This window comes from Fundulus heteroclitus, chromosome 2 (genome assembly GCF_011125445.2).
Source record: "Fundulus heteroclitus isolate FHET01 chromosome 2, MU-UCD_Fhet_4.1, whole genome shotgun sequence".
Taxonomy (NCBI): domain Eukaryota; kingdom Metazoa; phylum Chordata; class Actinopteri; order Cyprinodontiformes; family Fundulidae; genus Fundulus; species Fundulus heteroclitus.
This window is the reverse complement of record NC_046362.1, coordinates 22,371,485-22,387,597: the sequence shown is the minus strand read 5'-3', so window position 1 is coordinate 22,387,597 and position 16,113 is coordinate 22,371,485. Positions and strand designations below refer to the sequence as shown.

Genomic DNA, 16,113 nt, shown 5'->3' with positions numbered 1-16,113 from the left:
TCTGTCTGGTATTGTCCAGAGAATATCAGCCCAATTTCAGGTTGATATTAAGACAATAAGTGAAAGAGGGATTCTTCTAACAGACCCTGAACACATGTGGAATACATGAGTGGTATAACAACTTATCAATGGAAATAAATGCTTGTTCATGGATCTTTCCAAAAAAAGGTAAAAAACAAAGCAACTGGACTTGTTTTCCGTAGTTGAAGACGTTTCGCTTCCTCTCCCGGAAGCTTTCTCAATTAGTGTTCATGGATCACTATTCATAATGTTGTTTACCTGAATTAACAATACACTTAATTCAACAGCTCTCCTTTACTAGGCTGGGGAAAGTTAACTAAAACTACTGAGCAAAATTAAAGTGAAAGAAACTAAGGAACTATGTACACATAAAAGAACAAAATGACGAATAAAAATAGTTGAACACCATCACCATTAAATGATTTTACAGTTCAGTGAGGATCTTTAGGTTAGAGAACTAAAGTTCATCTTAAAGAATTTGGAATGAGGTCAAATTAGCTTAGCTAATTTAGAATAACATTTGGTACGTGTTCAACCTATTCACAATAAGTTGATTTAGATTAAACATTTGAGAAAAGAATATTTCAAAGAACGATTTTCTAAATAATAAAAAAAATATCAATAACCTTTATTACTTGATTTTTAAGTATGATAATTATTTCTCCAGAAAGAATTAGACTTGAATTGGTAACTTAAAATGGTGGAGGGCGCTGTAAACATAACCCTACACACATTAGTATAGCTTTGTTTCAGAGGATTGCTAGCGGGTAGCTTAGCCGGTTAACTTTTGAGATAAACTTTAAAAATGGAGTGAAAACACATTAGAAGTAAACAATCCAAATAGTTTCATCCCAAACTAACTTTTTGTGTGCCTTTCTGGTGACTAGGGGCATCCAGCAAATAAATATGAGTTGTTGCTGGGGAGGACAAAAGTTTTTGCCAATTAAGCTGAGGAGGACTCTTATTTGGGATCCAGGTGCTCTGAATAAACTCTGCTGGGGTCTCTAGTGGGGCTTCTGCAGAAAACAGACTGTACTTTAACTTTCTGCCCAGTTTGAAGATGTTTGATGTCTCTCCGATGCTGCTACGGCAGCAGGAAAAGATTACCGTAGGCTCTACTTTGGAAAACATCTTCTCTGTAGGGGTCCATGGAGAAGAGGGCGATTTGAACCCGGGGGGCAGTTTTGTAGAAGCCAGGAGACGTCTTGTTGTGAGGGGAGTCCTAAAGAGGAGGCTTTTACTGTCTCATATTTCTCGGATATCAAATAACAGTCAGATTTATATACCTTCACTACAAAAAGGGAACTAAAAGTAAGTAAAATTTTCTTGAAATGAGTATATTTTCCTTGATTTGAGCAGGTAAATAAGACTATTTGCCAATGGGATAAGATTTTTGCACTTGAAATAAGAACAATTCATCTCTCCATAATCTTATTTCAAGTGCGGGATATGTAATTATCATATTTTAGCCGTAAAAATACTCATTCCATTGGCAAATAGTCTTATTTAGCTGCTCAAATCAAGGAATATATACGAATTTCAAGAAAATTTTACCTACTTTTAGTTTCCTTTTTGTAGTGTTATAGCTGAGGTGCAAAATCATTATACAAAAAATAGATTTTTATTTTATGATTTGCCTATTTTTATGATGACTCATCAAAATTGCCCTACTTCAATCATTTTAACTCAAAGCTTTTTTAGGACATTTGATCTTGGAAAAATAGAATTAATAAAATTGTAAAACTTTATGGTAATTTTTCTCACACAGCCTCTTCTGTATGTTTGGTGTTATGTTGAAAAATCATCAACACATCAGTCAGATGATTGAATGTTGTTGTGTTTATGTGACAACATCCATTTTTAAGTGTGGTTGAGCAGGTGCACAACATATGTAAAAAATGTATAAAAGTGTAGCAATTGTGAAGATATTAATGTGTTCTATTCTTTACCCTCTGCAGGATCTGATTCTTGAAATGAATGAACTTCGGTACAGACTGACGGAGCAGGAGAGCGAAAAACTACAGTACGAAAAGAAACTTAGGTCCACAAAGGTGAGTTGTTGTTTGACTCTGCTATAAAAAAAATGGCTTGAAATAGAAACATTTATTCAAACGGATTTTAATAACATCCCAAATCAAATCTATACATGTTTTTAGTCAACTAAAACATTGCATAGCCCTACTGTTTTTACATTTTACAGCCACAGGTCTTTAGTATTGGACAGATCTGAAAGCCTCTTAGCCGGAACATGGCGGTGGCAGCATTATACTGAGCGAATAAGTGTTTGTTTTCATCAACCTTTTTTGGTTTTTTATTTGGCATTTCTTTAATTTCAGAGAGTCTAATGGCTGTTAGCAGAGATTATTGTGATCCCAATGATGCATGATAAAGAGGCCGATGTGAGAGAGAAGGTGGCTTAAACTACAGTGCTTGTTTTAAATATACTGATACTTATAAAATCTGTGTTTGAATCTTTGATATTCCTCACTCTTGATCTCTGCTGTCTTGATCGTTTCTGTACTTTGCTGTTTCTTTTTTTTTTTTTTTTCCTTTGCTTCACTTGTCTTTCTACTGCCAGCCCCTTATGGCTAAGCTTTCTAGCATGAAAATCAAAATGGGCCAGATGCAGTATGAGAAACAGAGGAAAGAGCACAAACTCCAACGTATGAAGGTTGGCTTCTTCTCAGGGTGAACGTGGTGCTTGATGTATGATTATGGTTTTTGACCTCTCCCTTTTTTTTTCTTTTTTTTTTAACACCAAAAATAAATATCCTGCGTTCGCTACCTTTTTTTTTGGCATATTGATGTTATTCTGTTGTGCTGCACGTTCTTTATTTAACAGCGCAATAAAACATAATCTAGAAAGTTAATTGCAGTTCTAGATACCACTTCCTGGAGTTTATAAAGCAGCAGTGTCAGCAAACCTTTTTTTTCTTTCTTTTTTTTTACAAACCACAGGTATGCGTTAATGTTTGGTTTAGTAAAGTGTGTTTTTACACTTGTTCCTCTAATTTCCTTTCCTCTGATCTCTTATTTACAGTAAAGTTTTTATTTTATGTTATCCTGTGCTTGATTTTTTTTGTTTATTATTGTTTTTGTTTTGTATTTTCCTTTTGTTTTTGATCATATCTTCTGCTTTGGTCCTCCAAGACATCTGCGCATGCCGCCCACCTCACACACATCGGCCTCACAGCAGGTGTGGCTTGCGTGCCTCTGTGCCACGTCAGCATCTGTGAACCTTTGTGTTGTGGTTTGTTTGTATTGTTGCGTTGAGTTGGGCCGGGGGAGGTGATTCTGGTGGTGTAAGGGGAGGTGGGGGGGAACATGCTCTCACCGTTGTCCTCTTTTGGACAGGAGGAGCTAGCTTCTCTGAGGAGGCAGCTGGAGGGCAAAGACGGGGAAAGGAGGAGGCTACAGGAGGAGACGGGCTTCAAAGCTATCGCCACAAGCAGCCCAGATGGCCTAGAAAGAGGTGGGGAATGCAACCGGTCACGAGCCAAGCTGAAAGTCTGGCATGCTTTAACTTTAGTTTCTCTAATGTCTGATTTTTAAGTCCTTTTTAAGGCGAAAATTCGACAGAGTTCCTGTGTAACTGTTTTCATCCTGTGTAGTGTCTCATCCAGATGAAACGCTTAGAAAGAGGCTGAAAGAAAAGCGTAAGGGGGTTTATACTTTTTTTTTGTTTTTATCAGCTCAGTACTGCACCCAGCCCGGTCCCTGTTGCATGAACGAGCATGAGCCGTCTCTGCTTGTCCATTATAACTCATTGAAGTGCAAGTAGTTGTCCACCCTGCACCATCTCCTAAATAAACTGAAGTATGGACCTTTTCATCCCCCTTTGTCACTGTGTTTTCCATGTTTGACCTAAAAAAAAAAATAGCAGCGAGAAGGGTTTTCTGTTTTCAGCAGGAATGAGGAATCCGGCGCTGTCATAACCATTCTGGCTGCACATTCATCCCTCTCACTCGTGTTCTCCAGTGAAAATCACCTCATTTACCAACCCATGCCTCTTCAAAATCCTTCTAAACCTTCCTTGCTCACACCAGCAGCTCATTCGTCTCCTTCTAACCTCTAACTATTGTCAAATGCAGTGTTGTCTGACTGTATCTTTGTCGTTTCTGTGCCTGTTCCTGTCAGTCGAGTTTAAAAAGATTAGAAGTTGTATAGAGCAATCTCATTTTCCTCAACGCACACGTCTGAAAGACAAATCAGCGTATAGCCTACTGGAACTGGGAGCCATTGGTCCCTAACTCTTATCAAATTTAAATTTGAGAGTTTGCCTAGTAATACTAAGAAGAAGAACACACACATTAAACGATATGTCTTATTGATAGAAAGTTGGGGATTCTTTGATTTAAAAACCTTAATCATGGGTTCACCAAGCATTCCCGGATGTGTGTTTAACACATTTAAACACACATAAGCAACACAACAGCTTGCAATAATAGATCTTTTTTTAAGAGCTGGTATAGATTAAATTAGTAGGTTTTTAACTGTGAAAATAAACCACGGCTCACATAAGTGTCTTTCTAAAAATTATCATAATATACTGTAAAGATAAAGCAAATGTAATCCAACTCGCTGACTCAACGGTCCGGCTCTTCCAAATTGTGACCCAGATCCGCTTGATTGGAAAATATTTGCATCATAGTTATTCTGATGTTATCTCTCACCGATTCCATTAAGGTCTAATTCATTGTTTCAGTTTAGGTAAGATTTGCAAGAAATCTGTTAAATCATTTGTCATCTTAGTGTCTCATTAAGGTCCTCATTTAGGGTATTTTATCTTGAAACTATTGACTGAACGTGAAATGATAAACAGTGAGTACTGGTTATGCTGAAAACAGACATCCTTTAAAACTGGGTGTTGGAGTGTGTGTGTTCTGAAAAATGAAAATGTTCTCACAAAGTGAAATAGGTCGAGTCCTAATGTGACGAGAGTAACAGTAATTTTTGCTTCCTCAGTGGACTGGAAGTATTTGTTATCCCAGCTTCACTCTGCTTTCAGGCTTTGTACGCGTCCCAAAAAATGTCTGCTTGTCAGAGCTTGGCCGTGCCTGGCCTCTAATCATATTTGTCCTCACCAGATGTGGAAGTGCAAAGGATGAAAAACGCAGTCGAATCGTTAATGGCAGCAAACGAAGAAAAGGTACGTTTGACAGCATTAGATTAGATTAACTTTATTGTCCCAAAGGAAATTTGATTTGGGTTACAGACTCTGGCTGCTACATAGTCCAAACTATGCGTCACACTGCATTCACACATAAAACACTACTATAAAAATTCCATTATAAGACAATAAATAGATGCATAAAGAAGCATGTTACATTATATTCACAATAAAAATTTGAAGGAAAAAAAAATAAAAAATTATAATAATAATAATGATGATGATAATAAATAAAGATGTATAAAAACCATTCTTTAAAAAAAATCTGTTTTAAGAGATAATGAATACAAAAAAAAAGAGCATGCAAGCACTTTGCGTTGTGCAAGAATTTTCGGATCACTTTTTTTTTTTCTCATCGTTTTCTCCTGTACAGGATCGCAAGATTGAGGAGCTCAAACTGTCGCTTTTGCGGTACAAGAAAGTTCAAGACATGGTGATGTCGGTACAAGGGAAGAAAGGTGAGGCTTTGGCTCTACAGAAAACACGAACCATATGCTTTAATAAATCAGCCTCCAAAACATCTCACAGAAATTCTGCATCATTAATGGCTACCAGATTCTGTTTTTTTCCTGCATTTCTTTGCAGCATTTAGTTTTTTTTTTTAGCTATTAGCTGGGATTATTCTTTGCAAGGGATCTGATCGGTAGCTGGGAGTTTTGATTAATTGCTCTAGTTGTATGTTTACACGCTAAGCACGTTGTTCACTGCAGAGAAAACAAAAGACGGCGAGCGTGTTGAGAGTCCCGCTGATGGATCCAGTCCGCTCTTGTCTGGCAGCTCCGGGTCTGTGGAATCTGAAAAACAGGACTTGTCAGATGTTGAACAGCTGCAGACAAGGAAGCCAGATGAGGTCGGTAGAAGACAATCGAATCTGCTTTATTGTTTGGTTTGTTAGAGTAAAAGGATGTATTTTTGCTTATTAATGCTTATTAATAGTTTGTAAGGGAAGATGGTTCTGTGTTTTTAGTTTTTTTTATTGTTCCAGCTGTGAATTTCTATATTTGGAAGGGAAAAAAAACTCCAACCTCTCACATCCACAATGATCTAATGTTGTTGTACCAGTGGATTAATTTTGTGTTTATTTTTTCTCTGCTCTAATTCATGATCAGCCAGAAAGACTGAGTGGACTGAGTGAAGACACGTCTCCCTCTCCCAGCCCAGCTGATCCAGCACCGGAGCACGCGCCAACAGATGGACAAAGGTAAAACGTGTAAAACGCCTAAACAAATTAACCCAGTTGTTTAAGTAGTCAAGATACTCTGACACACATCTGCCCATTCAACATGCAACACTTGATGGAAACCTAATAAAATCCCCATATGTCGAGTTTACAGCAGAGGTGACCAGACTTTCTCACACACGGGCCAAAATCATTCAGTGGAAAGTGTTTTCTGGTTGTTGATTTTTTTTTTTTTTTTTTTTCAACACTTCAATGAAAAAAACCCAAATTATTTTTGAGGGAAATTAATCTGTAAATCATTGTCAATCTTAAATTTTGAGTAAAGGCTCCAGGGGTATTGGTCCTGTTGACCGCAAAATTAAAAAGTAAGAAAAAACATGATTATTAAGAGATAAGCACTTTTTGTTGTTCTTAACATTGTCCATTTTAACATTTTAATAAAAAAAAGCCATCACCCACATCCAACCGGCAGTGCCAGGGGGGCAATGATGTACCATTCTTGGATTGTGGTCGGATAAAAAATGAGGTGCGGTGAGGGCTGCTCCTCCTCCCGCTGGTGGCACATTGGACACCCCTGGTTTGCCGTCTTGTTTATGACACTGGCTGGTACATTCAGTGTGCCGGCTGTGGCGCAGTAGCACATGTTGGTTTTAAGAAAGCCATTGTCCTCTTACAATGTTTGCAGTTCACTGTGGATACAGTGGTCCTTTCATGAGCGGAGGGCATTGTGGCGGCTGCTCTAGCGAGAGGAAATCAGGGCAGATTCTCCTCACTAAAAACCACTTTGCACTATTTACAAAAAAAAAAAAGAAAATCTGCTCAACATTATTATTTTAGTCTGGAAATAATTTATGGGAGTTTTAGAAGGTTTTGGAAAAAGAACAAGACTTCGTTTTTCTTTTACTGTCATAGAACAAACTAAATGCAAACTGTGCTTTGCTTGGACAAAGTTGTTGTGTTAGACTTAAGTTTTCATCTGTGTGTTACTTTAGTAATCAAGAGCCGACCAAATCGGACGGCCTGATCCAAGCAGAGGAAGACCGTAATGAGACGGTAAGGAAGGGTGTGAAGAACATTAATTAAACAGAGCAAAATGCTAGTTTCTATTTCTGACTTTATGTCTGTAATTATTTCCCAGCGTACAAGTGAGGAGAGCGGTAAGCTGAGCGAAAAGCCCCCCGTGAACCCCTCTGCCACCTTGCCCGCCTCCGTCGAAGACAGCAGCTTCGGCTCCAGAAAGGCTCGCTCGTCTTTCGGGAAAGGATTCTTCAAGATCCGGGGAGGCAAGAAAACATCCGGCAGCCCCAACCTCGGTATGAGAAAGCTCCAGCGCTGGGCTAAATATAAGCGCCGTTGTCACGTGTAACCTGAAATAAGACCTGGGAATAACAAACTCTTCACTGCAGGGTGAGAGTTTCTTTTTTTTCCAAAAGCCACACCCTTGGAGTACATTACATGGACCAAAGACCATAATTTGCAGCCTACTCAGACCTTGGCCTCATTTAAATATGGAAGTCTGTTTCCATGGTACTGTTTGTCCCTTTGTCCTGTCTGTGTCCCCATTGTTTTGTTTTGCGTCTCCATCCATCCCAGCTCCCCCGGTCCTGTTTTTATTCCACTCCTCTAATTTCTGCGCTCTTGTCTTGTTTTTCTGTCGGACGCTGTCCTGTGTCGTGTGCTCTCTGTAACACATGAAGACCGCAGCAGGAGTGCAAGTGCGCCTATGCTAGGTACAGTAAAGACGACGCGTCCCCGTAGGGTTGTTGTAGTTCCCCAGCAGCAAAAAAAACAAAACAAAACTATGAAACATCTCCTATAGCTTTGTGCATTTGCTTTTCTTCCTTTTGTACCTTCTTTTTTTATATATATATATATATATATTCCTGTACCGGATTGCTTTAACATCCACAGCCTCACCATTCTCCTTTGTTGCACAAACATCTGCTCAACGTACAGAACCTGCGCTCTGTGTATGTTGATCTTCCTGTGTACCTGCATGAAGTAGAGTGCTTGTTTTTGCCCCCCAAAACAACCCCTGTTAAAGACACTTCTTCTAATTTAAGCCCTCTATCCTATACTCTAAAACAACTACTGACTTTAGCTTTCATTCCAGTATTAGTCAGACGTCAACATGTCTGATGCATGCGCGCTAGAGAGCCTCTTCTGTCACGACCTCTCAGCTTTGCCCCCCCCCCGTCTCGGAGCCGCCGTGTGTTTCCTCCGGCCCCGGACCGCCTCTGTTCAACAGCTGCGTCTCCCTTTATCGGCGCGTGCCTCTCACGCCGACGCTTACGAGGGTGTCGTGTGGGCATTTGTTTGTTTGTGCAGCCGAAACGGAGCGACAGGGCACCGACCATCTGGACCTCGCCGGAGTGCCGCAGAGGTCGTCCAACAGCGACAGCACACACACGCTTCCTACGACCCCGGAAAGCAGGAAGAAATCTAAAGGCATAAAAAAGCTCTTCGGGAAGTGAGTAGGAAAACGACACAAAAGTCCTTAAATCCTTTTGCGATCGTTTGAATATTTAGACGCAAGTTTCTGCTCGGCAGGCTTAAGCGGAGCCAGTCTACCACGTTCAACCTGGACGACAACCTCCCAGAGGGAGAGTTCAAGCGGGGCGGAGTGCGAGCCACGGCCGGACCCAGACTGGGCTGGTCTCGTGATTTCCAGCGAGCCAACAAGTGAGTCGGTGCATTCAGCGTGAATAATGAAAAGCCAGAGTGCGGTTTCCTTGTTTTTCCATCGCTATTGTACGATGACTTTTTAGGCGTAATGAATTGGAGGAGAGCAAAGGCATGAAAGTAGATTTCCAGTGTTTGACACAGGAAGTGGTGCTCATTCATTATATTCTCCAAACGTACACATGCTTCTTAATTTTCACGGTTGGTTTATGAAGAATCTTTGCTCTCCTGCTCATTTCAGCTGCGCTTTAACCAAAATGAACTCTTGATTTAACCGCTATGTTTAAATAAGCTGCTTTCATCAAATGACAAATAGTTTTTCTGACTTTCTAAACGGTTTTATTGTTTCGCTTTAATGAAAACCATAATTATTATTACTATGTTTAGTTTTGATACTTTGCATAAGCTCTCACATCCCTTTCTTAATGACATTGTTGTACAAATGGATAAATGTTATGCATAAACACATATTAATCCTTAGTAAAAAAAAAAAAAAATCTTGATGGAATGGTATGATATTAACCTTTCAGAGGGATTTTTAATAGTAACCATGTTGATTTCTTTATGTAAATTAGACTAAGTTTAGTTTGTGACAAACACTTTGGCGTGTTGCGTTTGCTTGTTAGTGAAGTGGACGCGCCGTTCGCGCGCTGGTCAAAGGATCAGGTGTGCGACTGGCTGCAGGAGCAGGGCCTCGGCCTTTACGTGAACATGGCCCGCGTGTGGATCTCCTCCGGACAAACTCTGCTGCAGGCGTCGCAGCAAGACCTCGAGAGGGTGAGCCGTGGCAGAACAATTTAAATAGCTGGCAGACACAAAACCCGCTTTGCTGTATCCATGGAAGCTGGAAGCTCTCCTTTGTGTTCCGGTGGATGTTTAGGAGCTGGGCATCAAGCAGCCGCTGCACAGAAAGAAGCTGCAGCTCGCTCTGCAGGCCCTCGGCTCCGAGGAGGAGGATAATAAGGGGAAGCTGGACTTCAACTGGGTGACCAGTAAGTCCAGTTATGCCTTTTATTATAGTTTTGTTCTTACTTGCATTCAGCTTTACTGTATATTACGTATAAGTCACGGTCACATTAACATATTGGTTATCTGTTTGCTCTCAGGGTGGTTGGACGACATCGGCCTTCCTCAGTATAAAACCCAGTTTGATGAAGCCAGAGTGGACGGTCGAATGCTTCACTACATGACGGTGGTGAGTGTTAACATGTGACAGATTTTACTTTGACCCATTAAATGAATGCTCTGCCTCAGCTGAGGATTGTTTTACTTACAGACCGAAGGGCCTCGCTGGAGTTTAATACGGTGTTGTGAGTTTGCTGGAATATCAGACAGCAACTAAATTTCTTCTGTGCAACAATTCTGACCTGCAGAACATTTTTTCTCTTGCAAACTCAAAACTCTGTCTTAAAAGTACATTCAGTCCTGCGGTGTGCACAGCAGTGATCATTTTTAGTGGGTTGGAAGCATACACGAACTTGGAATTGCTGGATAAAGATGAGAGGAACTAATGAAAGTATTAAATTTAGTTTTTCCTACTTTCATCTACTTATAAAAAATGTGAGCTGTGGTTGTTTAGTGCTGCAGGACTGAATATATCTGCAAACTGACACGTCTGTCCATCCCATGCTTACTCCAAACTGCTTGGGTCATGAGATCGAGTCAAATCCATATGTTTAAAATAGTGTTGACTCTCTTATTTCTATCTTGCTGCAGAGTTTTGGACCACTTGAAAGCAGTCGAGGTTTTTTTTTTGTTGCTACTTTGTGCTGTGAATGTTTAAGCTTGTAGAGTGTTTTAGAATGTTTTTGGCAGTCAGACAAAACTGTTGTTTAAAAAAAATGCTCCATACATGGTAGTCCTGCTGCCTTATGAACCAGTGTTATGCCAAGGTCCAAGTCCATTTTATTTATAAAGCACATTTAAAAAGCTTTATAAACCAAGTGGTGTACAGTCCTAAAACACATCAAAGCAAGAAAAGAAGCCCGTTTAATATTTAATGGCAGCTTGTTCTATACGTTTGGAGCCAAGACTGAAAAGGCCTGTTCACCTCAGAGCTTTAGCTCTAAGCAGTTCTAAGGGTGCCTGGGGAAATATTAGGAAGCGAGTCAGAGAGGTATGAAGGAGCAGGACCATTAATGCGTTTAAAAACCAAGAGAAGGATTTTAGAACTGATTCTTTGGCTCGCTGCCAGACAGTGGAGAGAAGAGAAGGACAGGTGAGATGTTCCCGTTTGTGTAAAGCTGCAGCGTTCTGAATTAACCGAGGCCTGACGGATCCCAGCATGAAGAGAATTGCAAAAATCTTGTCAAGTTGTGATTAAAAGCTTGGATCATATTCCCAGATCATGTTTTGACACGAGTAGTTTGGGGGGAAAAAATGACAACTATTGTCACTTTTAGAAGTGGGTGTATAGGGAGTAATTTTCACTTTGATGAAGGGTATTTGAAATAGACTTTCTGGAAACTTCTGAATATTTTGTATAAGCAGTCTTGAGTTTTTAATGTAGCAGTTCTTGCTTTTCATGCATATTTTTTCCCCCCTGATGGCCAATAATTGTTTACAACAGTTACTGATTCTCTGACTGCTGTCTGTCAGGATGACCTGCTCTCCCTAAAGGTGGGAAGCGTCCTGCATCACCTCAGCATCAAGAGAGCAATTCAGGTTCTGCGACTCAACAACTATGAGCCCAACTGTTTGCGTCGCAGACCATCAGACGAGGTACGTTTCCGAGGTTAACAGGCAGTATAAAAATCACCAGACAGATGGTTTTTCTCGTAGACATAAGCTTATTAAACAGCGCATAGACGAAGCATCGGAATATCCATCCAACAATTAGGTTTATGTATTTCAAAATAAACCTAATGTGGTTTAAATTTGAAAATAATGATCCAAAGTATAAACCCAGATCTGAAACATATCCCACAAACTGCAAAGAAATTAAAAAAATATTAACATTATACAAGATTTTAAGCAACTTTTTACCACAGCAATTTAATTAGAACTATCTCTATAATTGATATTCTTTAAGTTTAGTTGTTTTTAGTTTTTCTCTCACGTCTGACAGGCCTCCACACAGCTGTAAATAAACATCTGTAGAAGTTTCTAGTTTATTTCTCCACGTTCTCCTTGCATGCTGCCCGTAGAACAACATCACGCCTGCAGAGATTTCCCAGTGGACCAACCACAGGGTGATGGAGTGGCTTCGATCCGTGGACCTCGCCGAGTACGCTCCCAACCTCCGAGGCAGCGGCGTCCACGGAGGCCTGATGGTGAGAAGCTCCGGCTTTCTTTCACCGCGTCAGGCACCAGATCTCCTCCTGATACAGCCGCTCCCATCACGTGTTCCCCTGTGCAGGTTCTGGAGCCCCGGTTTAACGTGGAGACCATGGCGCTGCTGCTGAACATCCCCCCCAACAAGACTCTCCTGCGGCGCCACCTCGCCACACATTTCAGCCTGCTCATCGGCTCAGAGGCGCAGCAGCTGAAGCAGGAGTGTCTGGAGAACCCAGACTACAATTTGCTTACTGCCACCACTAAAGTCAAGGTAAGCTCTGATGTCCTGCTTTGTTTTCCAAGATTGTGTGCACAGACATTAAATATAAATATCTAAACCTTAGATATATATAAGTATGTAGAGCCAGGCTTTTTTTAATCTTTGCTGTTGGACTTAATGATTGCAGATCCTCCTCTTTTCAGTTGTGTGGGGCACCGCAAGGCTCGATTTTTGGACCTCTGCTAATCTTTTACCTACTGGCTCCATTTTTAGGAATTATAAGATTGCTTTTAATTGTTATGCTGATGATACTCAGGTACGGCTGGAAGATATAGGGAAAAAAGTATATTGATTATATAGAAATCATATTGATTGATATCGATAATGAGCAACAAATTCATAACATATATTTTAAGTGCAGCCCTGGCCATTTTATGCTGTTGCTTAGCAACCTATTTTTAGTTACAGAACACACAAACACTGAAATTAAACTCAACTCTTTATTCAACCAACTTTTTACCAAAACTACAAGTTTTTAAAAAAGAAAAAATAATGCGTGTTCTCTGAACTCTTTGAAGGGGGCGGAGCATTCCTGGGTCTGCGTTTCTGATTGGTTGGGAGGATGTAATAACTTTGATATTAACCTACATGGCTAGAATGCAAAAGGAAGGAAAACTGTTATTCTGTTGAACTTTTTGTTGCGTCTATCGACCGATACATATTGTTATTGCATTATTGTCCAGCGCTATACTCGGGTTTATCTGCTTCAAAAATGAGAAGGATCTGCAGCAATCACAGTTTAAATGATTGCCTTCAGGAATTAAAAAGTAATGGAGGACTTTTAACTTTCTAAATTTGAATGAAAATAAGACTTAGGTGGTCATTTTTAGTCCTGATGTCGCTGGCGGGTCTTCCTTTCACATAGACTGGATGTTTGGCAGACTATAGAAAGCATATTGTTAAAAACTTTGGTTTTAAAAATGGACGGACAGATCAGTGCAGCTTTTTTTCACCTGAGGTAACCGGCCAAAATAAACTGCATCCTGTCAAAAGACTTTCTATTTTTTAAAGACTCACCCCTTTTCTGACTTTTAGACCACTATAAGGCGTTAAGCAATTTTCCTAATATCTTCTAGTCAGTGTTCATGTTGCTACTTTTACTTGGATTGTTTTATTTTTTACTTTTAATTATCTTATTTTTAATGTTTCTTTTAAATAATTCATTCCTTTTGTTGGGCACTTTGGTCAGTGCTGTTTTTAAAGTGCGTTATAAGTAAAGTTGGCTAGGCTAAACAAAATGAAAATGGCATGTCGCTGTTTTGCTTGTTTGTTTCACGGCAGCCAAGGAAGCTGTCGTTCGGTAACTTCGGTAACCTGAGGAAGAAGAAGCAGGAGGAGAGCGAGGAGTACGTGTGTCCGATGGACGTGGAGATGCCAAAAGGGCGAAGCTTCCAGAAAGGCTTCGAGCTCCAGATCTACGAGGACGACCTGGACAGGCTGGAGCAGGTGAGCGCGTCACGCCAGCAAAGACATTTTTCCCTTTCTTTTTGAGTATTTTAAATTCAAAGTTGTATGTACCATATTTTCCGAACTATAAGACGCTCCGGAGTGCAAGTCGCACCAGCCATAAAATGCATAATAAAGTAGGAAAAAACATATATAAGTCGCATTTTTGGGGGAAATTTATTTGATAATATACAACATCAAGAACAGACATGTCATCTTGAAAGTCAATTTTAAATAAAAAATAGAACGGAGGCAACAACAGGCTGACTAATTGTACGGTTAGCTTACGCTACATGACAACTGAGAATGTGCCTGGTATGTTAACATAACATATTAAAAGCTATTCAGATAACTATAGCATAAATAACAAGCGTAGAAGTTAACCAAAGCGCCCGTGTCAATCCAAATAACTAAAATCCAGTGAAATCTTCATCCTCGGTGTCACTTTCAAAAAACTCCGTTAACTCCGAAGGTAGAAGATGCGGCACTTCTGCTTCTACGTCGCTCACGTCTGATTCAACACAGGCCTAGAGCGCCCTCTTGTGGTTTGGTGGGAAAATAACAGGTGTAATGATATACTGGTAAAAATGTGCAATAATTTCACACATAAGTCGCTCCAGAGGCCAAACTATGAAAAAAACTGTGACTTATAGTCCGGAAAATACGGTAAGACTGGAAACAATCAGCTGACTCGTTGTAAGCAGGACGCTGTAATTGTTTTCTGGAGGGTGATCCGATCAGCTGTCTCACTTTAAGTCGGCCGTCTCTTTGTAGATGGAGGACTCTGAGGGGACAGTGAGACAGATCGGGGCTTTCTCTGAGGGAATTCAGAACCTCACCGTAAGTGTCCACAGGCATCGAGACGCCCCACTGCTCCTTTATTCAAGACCTGCTGGTGTAACGTTTGTCTGTTCTGGGTTTTTCCAGAGTATGCTTAAAGACGACGAGTTCTTCAAAGAGATGTCAAACTCTCCCAACCCCAGCGTGACCGATGAGGAATCCAACGCATGAGGACGGGTCTGGGTCAGACCCGGTCCCGCTGCTGTGAATGAGACTCTGGGCCAAGCCCTCCTCCTGCACGCGGCCCCCAGTTAACACCGTTAATGATCCTTCATCGCCTGTCAGTGTTAAAGAGCCAAAACCGTTCTAGCTTCCTCCAGCCGTGAAGAGCTTCAGTCCATTCGTCACGATTACTGATGTCCAAGGGAACATTTAGGACGACACCACTGCTTTCCTGCCAGCTGGTCTCTGGAAATATTTTGTACTTTGTGATATAGAAACACTGTTCGGATTCTGAAAGCGTCAACCAGCGAGAAATACCATGAAAATATGATTTTATATATTTTAATATATCAATTTTAGTTGCCTTCTGACTTAAGAAAGTGAAAGTAAGACGCGGGCTTTGCTCAAACTGAAGAATTCACATAAGTAAAATCCTGAAAGTGTCACTAAAAAAAAAAAAACCTGCAGCTGCTATGTGTTCTTTTTTTTCTACACAACTGAACCTTGCTGATTAAACAATAATGGTCTTGTTTTTTTTTTATCTTTTTATGAAGATTTGTAAGTTCATTAATTTGCACATATACATTTACATTACTCTGTCTAAAGAAAATCATTGCATGGTATCTGACTTTAACACATTCGTATTTTACTTTTTAACCTGGAAGGATTTTGGGAAACCTGTTGGGTTGTTCCTACGAACACGTAGTCTGAGAAAATATCATTTTTCTGCAATAATACTGTAATTCAGCTCTTTAATATATGATAGGATTTATGTTTCTAAACTCAGTTATTGAGAACAATAAACTAACTCAACCTGTTTTTTTTTTTTTCTTTCGTTTTTTTTTCCAGTGGACAATAAACTACCAAATACTGAAAGTGTTGCTTATTTTTCTGATTGATTGCATCTTTGTTGGTTTTTTACAACAACAGCAAAATAAAGGTATAACACAAACCATTATGTTCTAAAATTTAGGTTAATTATCCCAAGCAGGATGTCCAAGAAATGTACATTTTAAGAAGATTTACTTAAAAGTCAGCAGGACACACACTGACTTT

General features: G+C 40.1%; 1 protein-coding gene across 8 annotated transcripts in view; it reads left to right on the top strand.

The window, feature by feature from the left end:
- The window catches only part of ppfibp1b (PPFIA binding protein 1b), a 29,641-nt gene extending 13,766 nt beyond the window's left edge, over positions 1 to 15,875 (top strand). For 2 of the 8 annotated variants that reach the window (XM_036151030.1, XM_036151033.1), the window contains exons 7-28: positions 1,980 to 2,072; positions 2,600 to 2,692; positions 3,376 to 3,493; positions 3,633 to 3,677; positions 5,109 to 5,170; positions 5,565 to 5,649; positions 5,902 to 6,041; positions 6,301 to 6,392; positions 7,364 to 7,424; positions 7,510 to 7,684; positions 8,069 to 8,101; positions 8,700 to 8,841; positions 8,922 to 9,053; positions 9,680 to 9,830; positions 9,934 to 10,045; positions 10,160 to 10,248; positions 11,652 to 11,774; positions 12,200 to 12,325; positions 12,412 to 12,600; positions 13,891 to 14,055; positions 14,830 to 14,895; positions 14,983 to 15,875. In XM_036151030.1, the coding sequence (XP_036006923.1) occupies positions 1,980 to 2,072; positions 2,600 to 2,692; positions 3,376 to 3,493; positions 3,633 to 3,677; positions 5,109 to 5,170; positions 5,565 to 5,649; positions 5,902 to 6,041; positions 6,301 to 6,392; positions 7,364 to 7,424; positions 7,510 to 7,684; positions 8,069 to 8,101; positions 8,700 to 8,841; positions 8,922 to 9,053; positions 9,680 to 9,830; positions 9,934 to 10,045; positions 10,160 to 10,248; positions 11,652 to 11,774; positions 12,200 to 12,325; positions 12,412 to 12,600; positions 13,891 to 14,055; positions 14,830 to 14,895; positions 14,983 to 15,066 (2,376 nt within the window). In that variant the 3' untranslated portion in view covers positions 15,067 to 15,875. The remainder of the gene's footprint in view (positions 1 to 1,979; positions 2,073 to 2,599; positions 2,693 to 3,375; positions 3,494 to 3,632; positions 3,678 to 5,108; positions 5,171 to 5,564; positions 5,650 to 5,901; positions 6,042 to 6,300; positions 6,393 to 7,363; positions 7,425 to 7,509; positions 7,685 to 8,068; positions 8,102 to 8,699; positions 8,842 to 8,921; positions 9,054 to 9,679; positions 9,831 to 9,933; positions 10,046 to 10,159; positions 10,249 to 11,651; positions 11,775 to 12,199; positions 12,326 to 12,411; positions 12,601 to 13,890; positions 14,056 to 14,829; positions 14,896 to 14,982) is intronic. The other 6 variants (XM_036151040.1, XM_036151037.1, XM_012876049.3 and 3 more) reach the window with 6 other exon arrangements.
- The last annotated feature ends 238 nt before the right edge of the window (positions 15,876 to 16,113 follow it).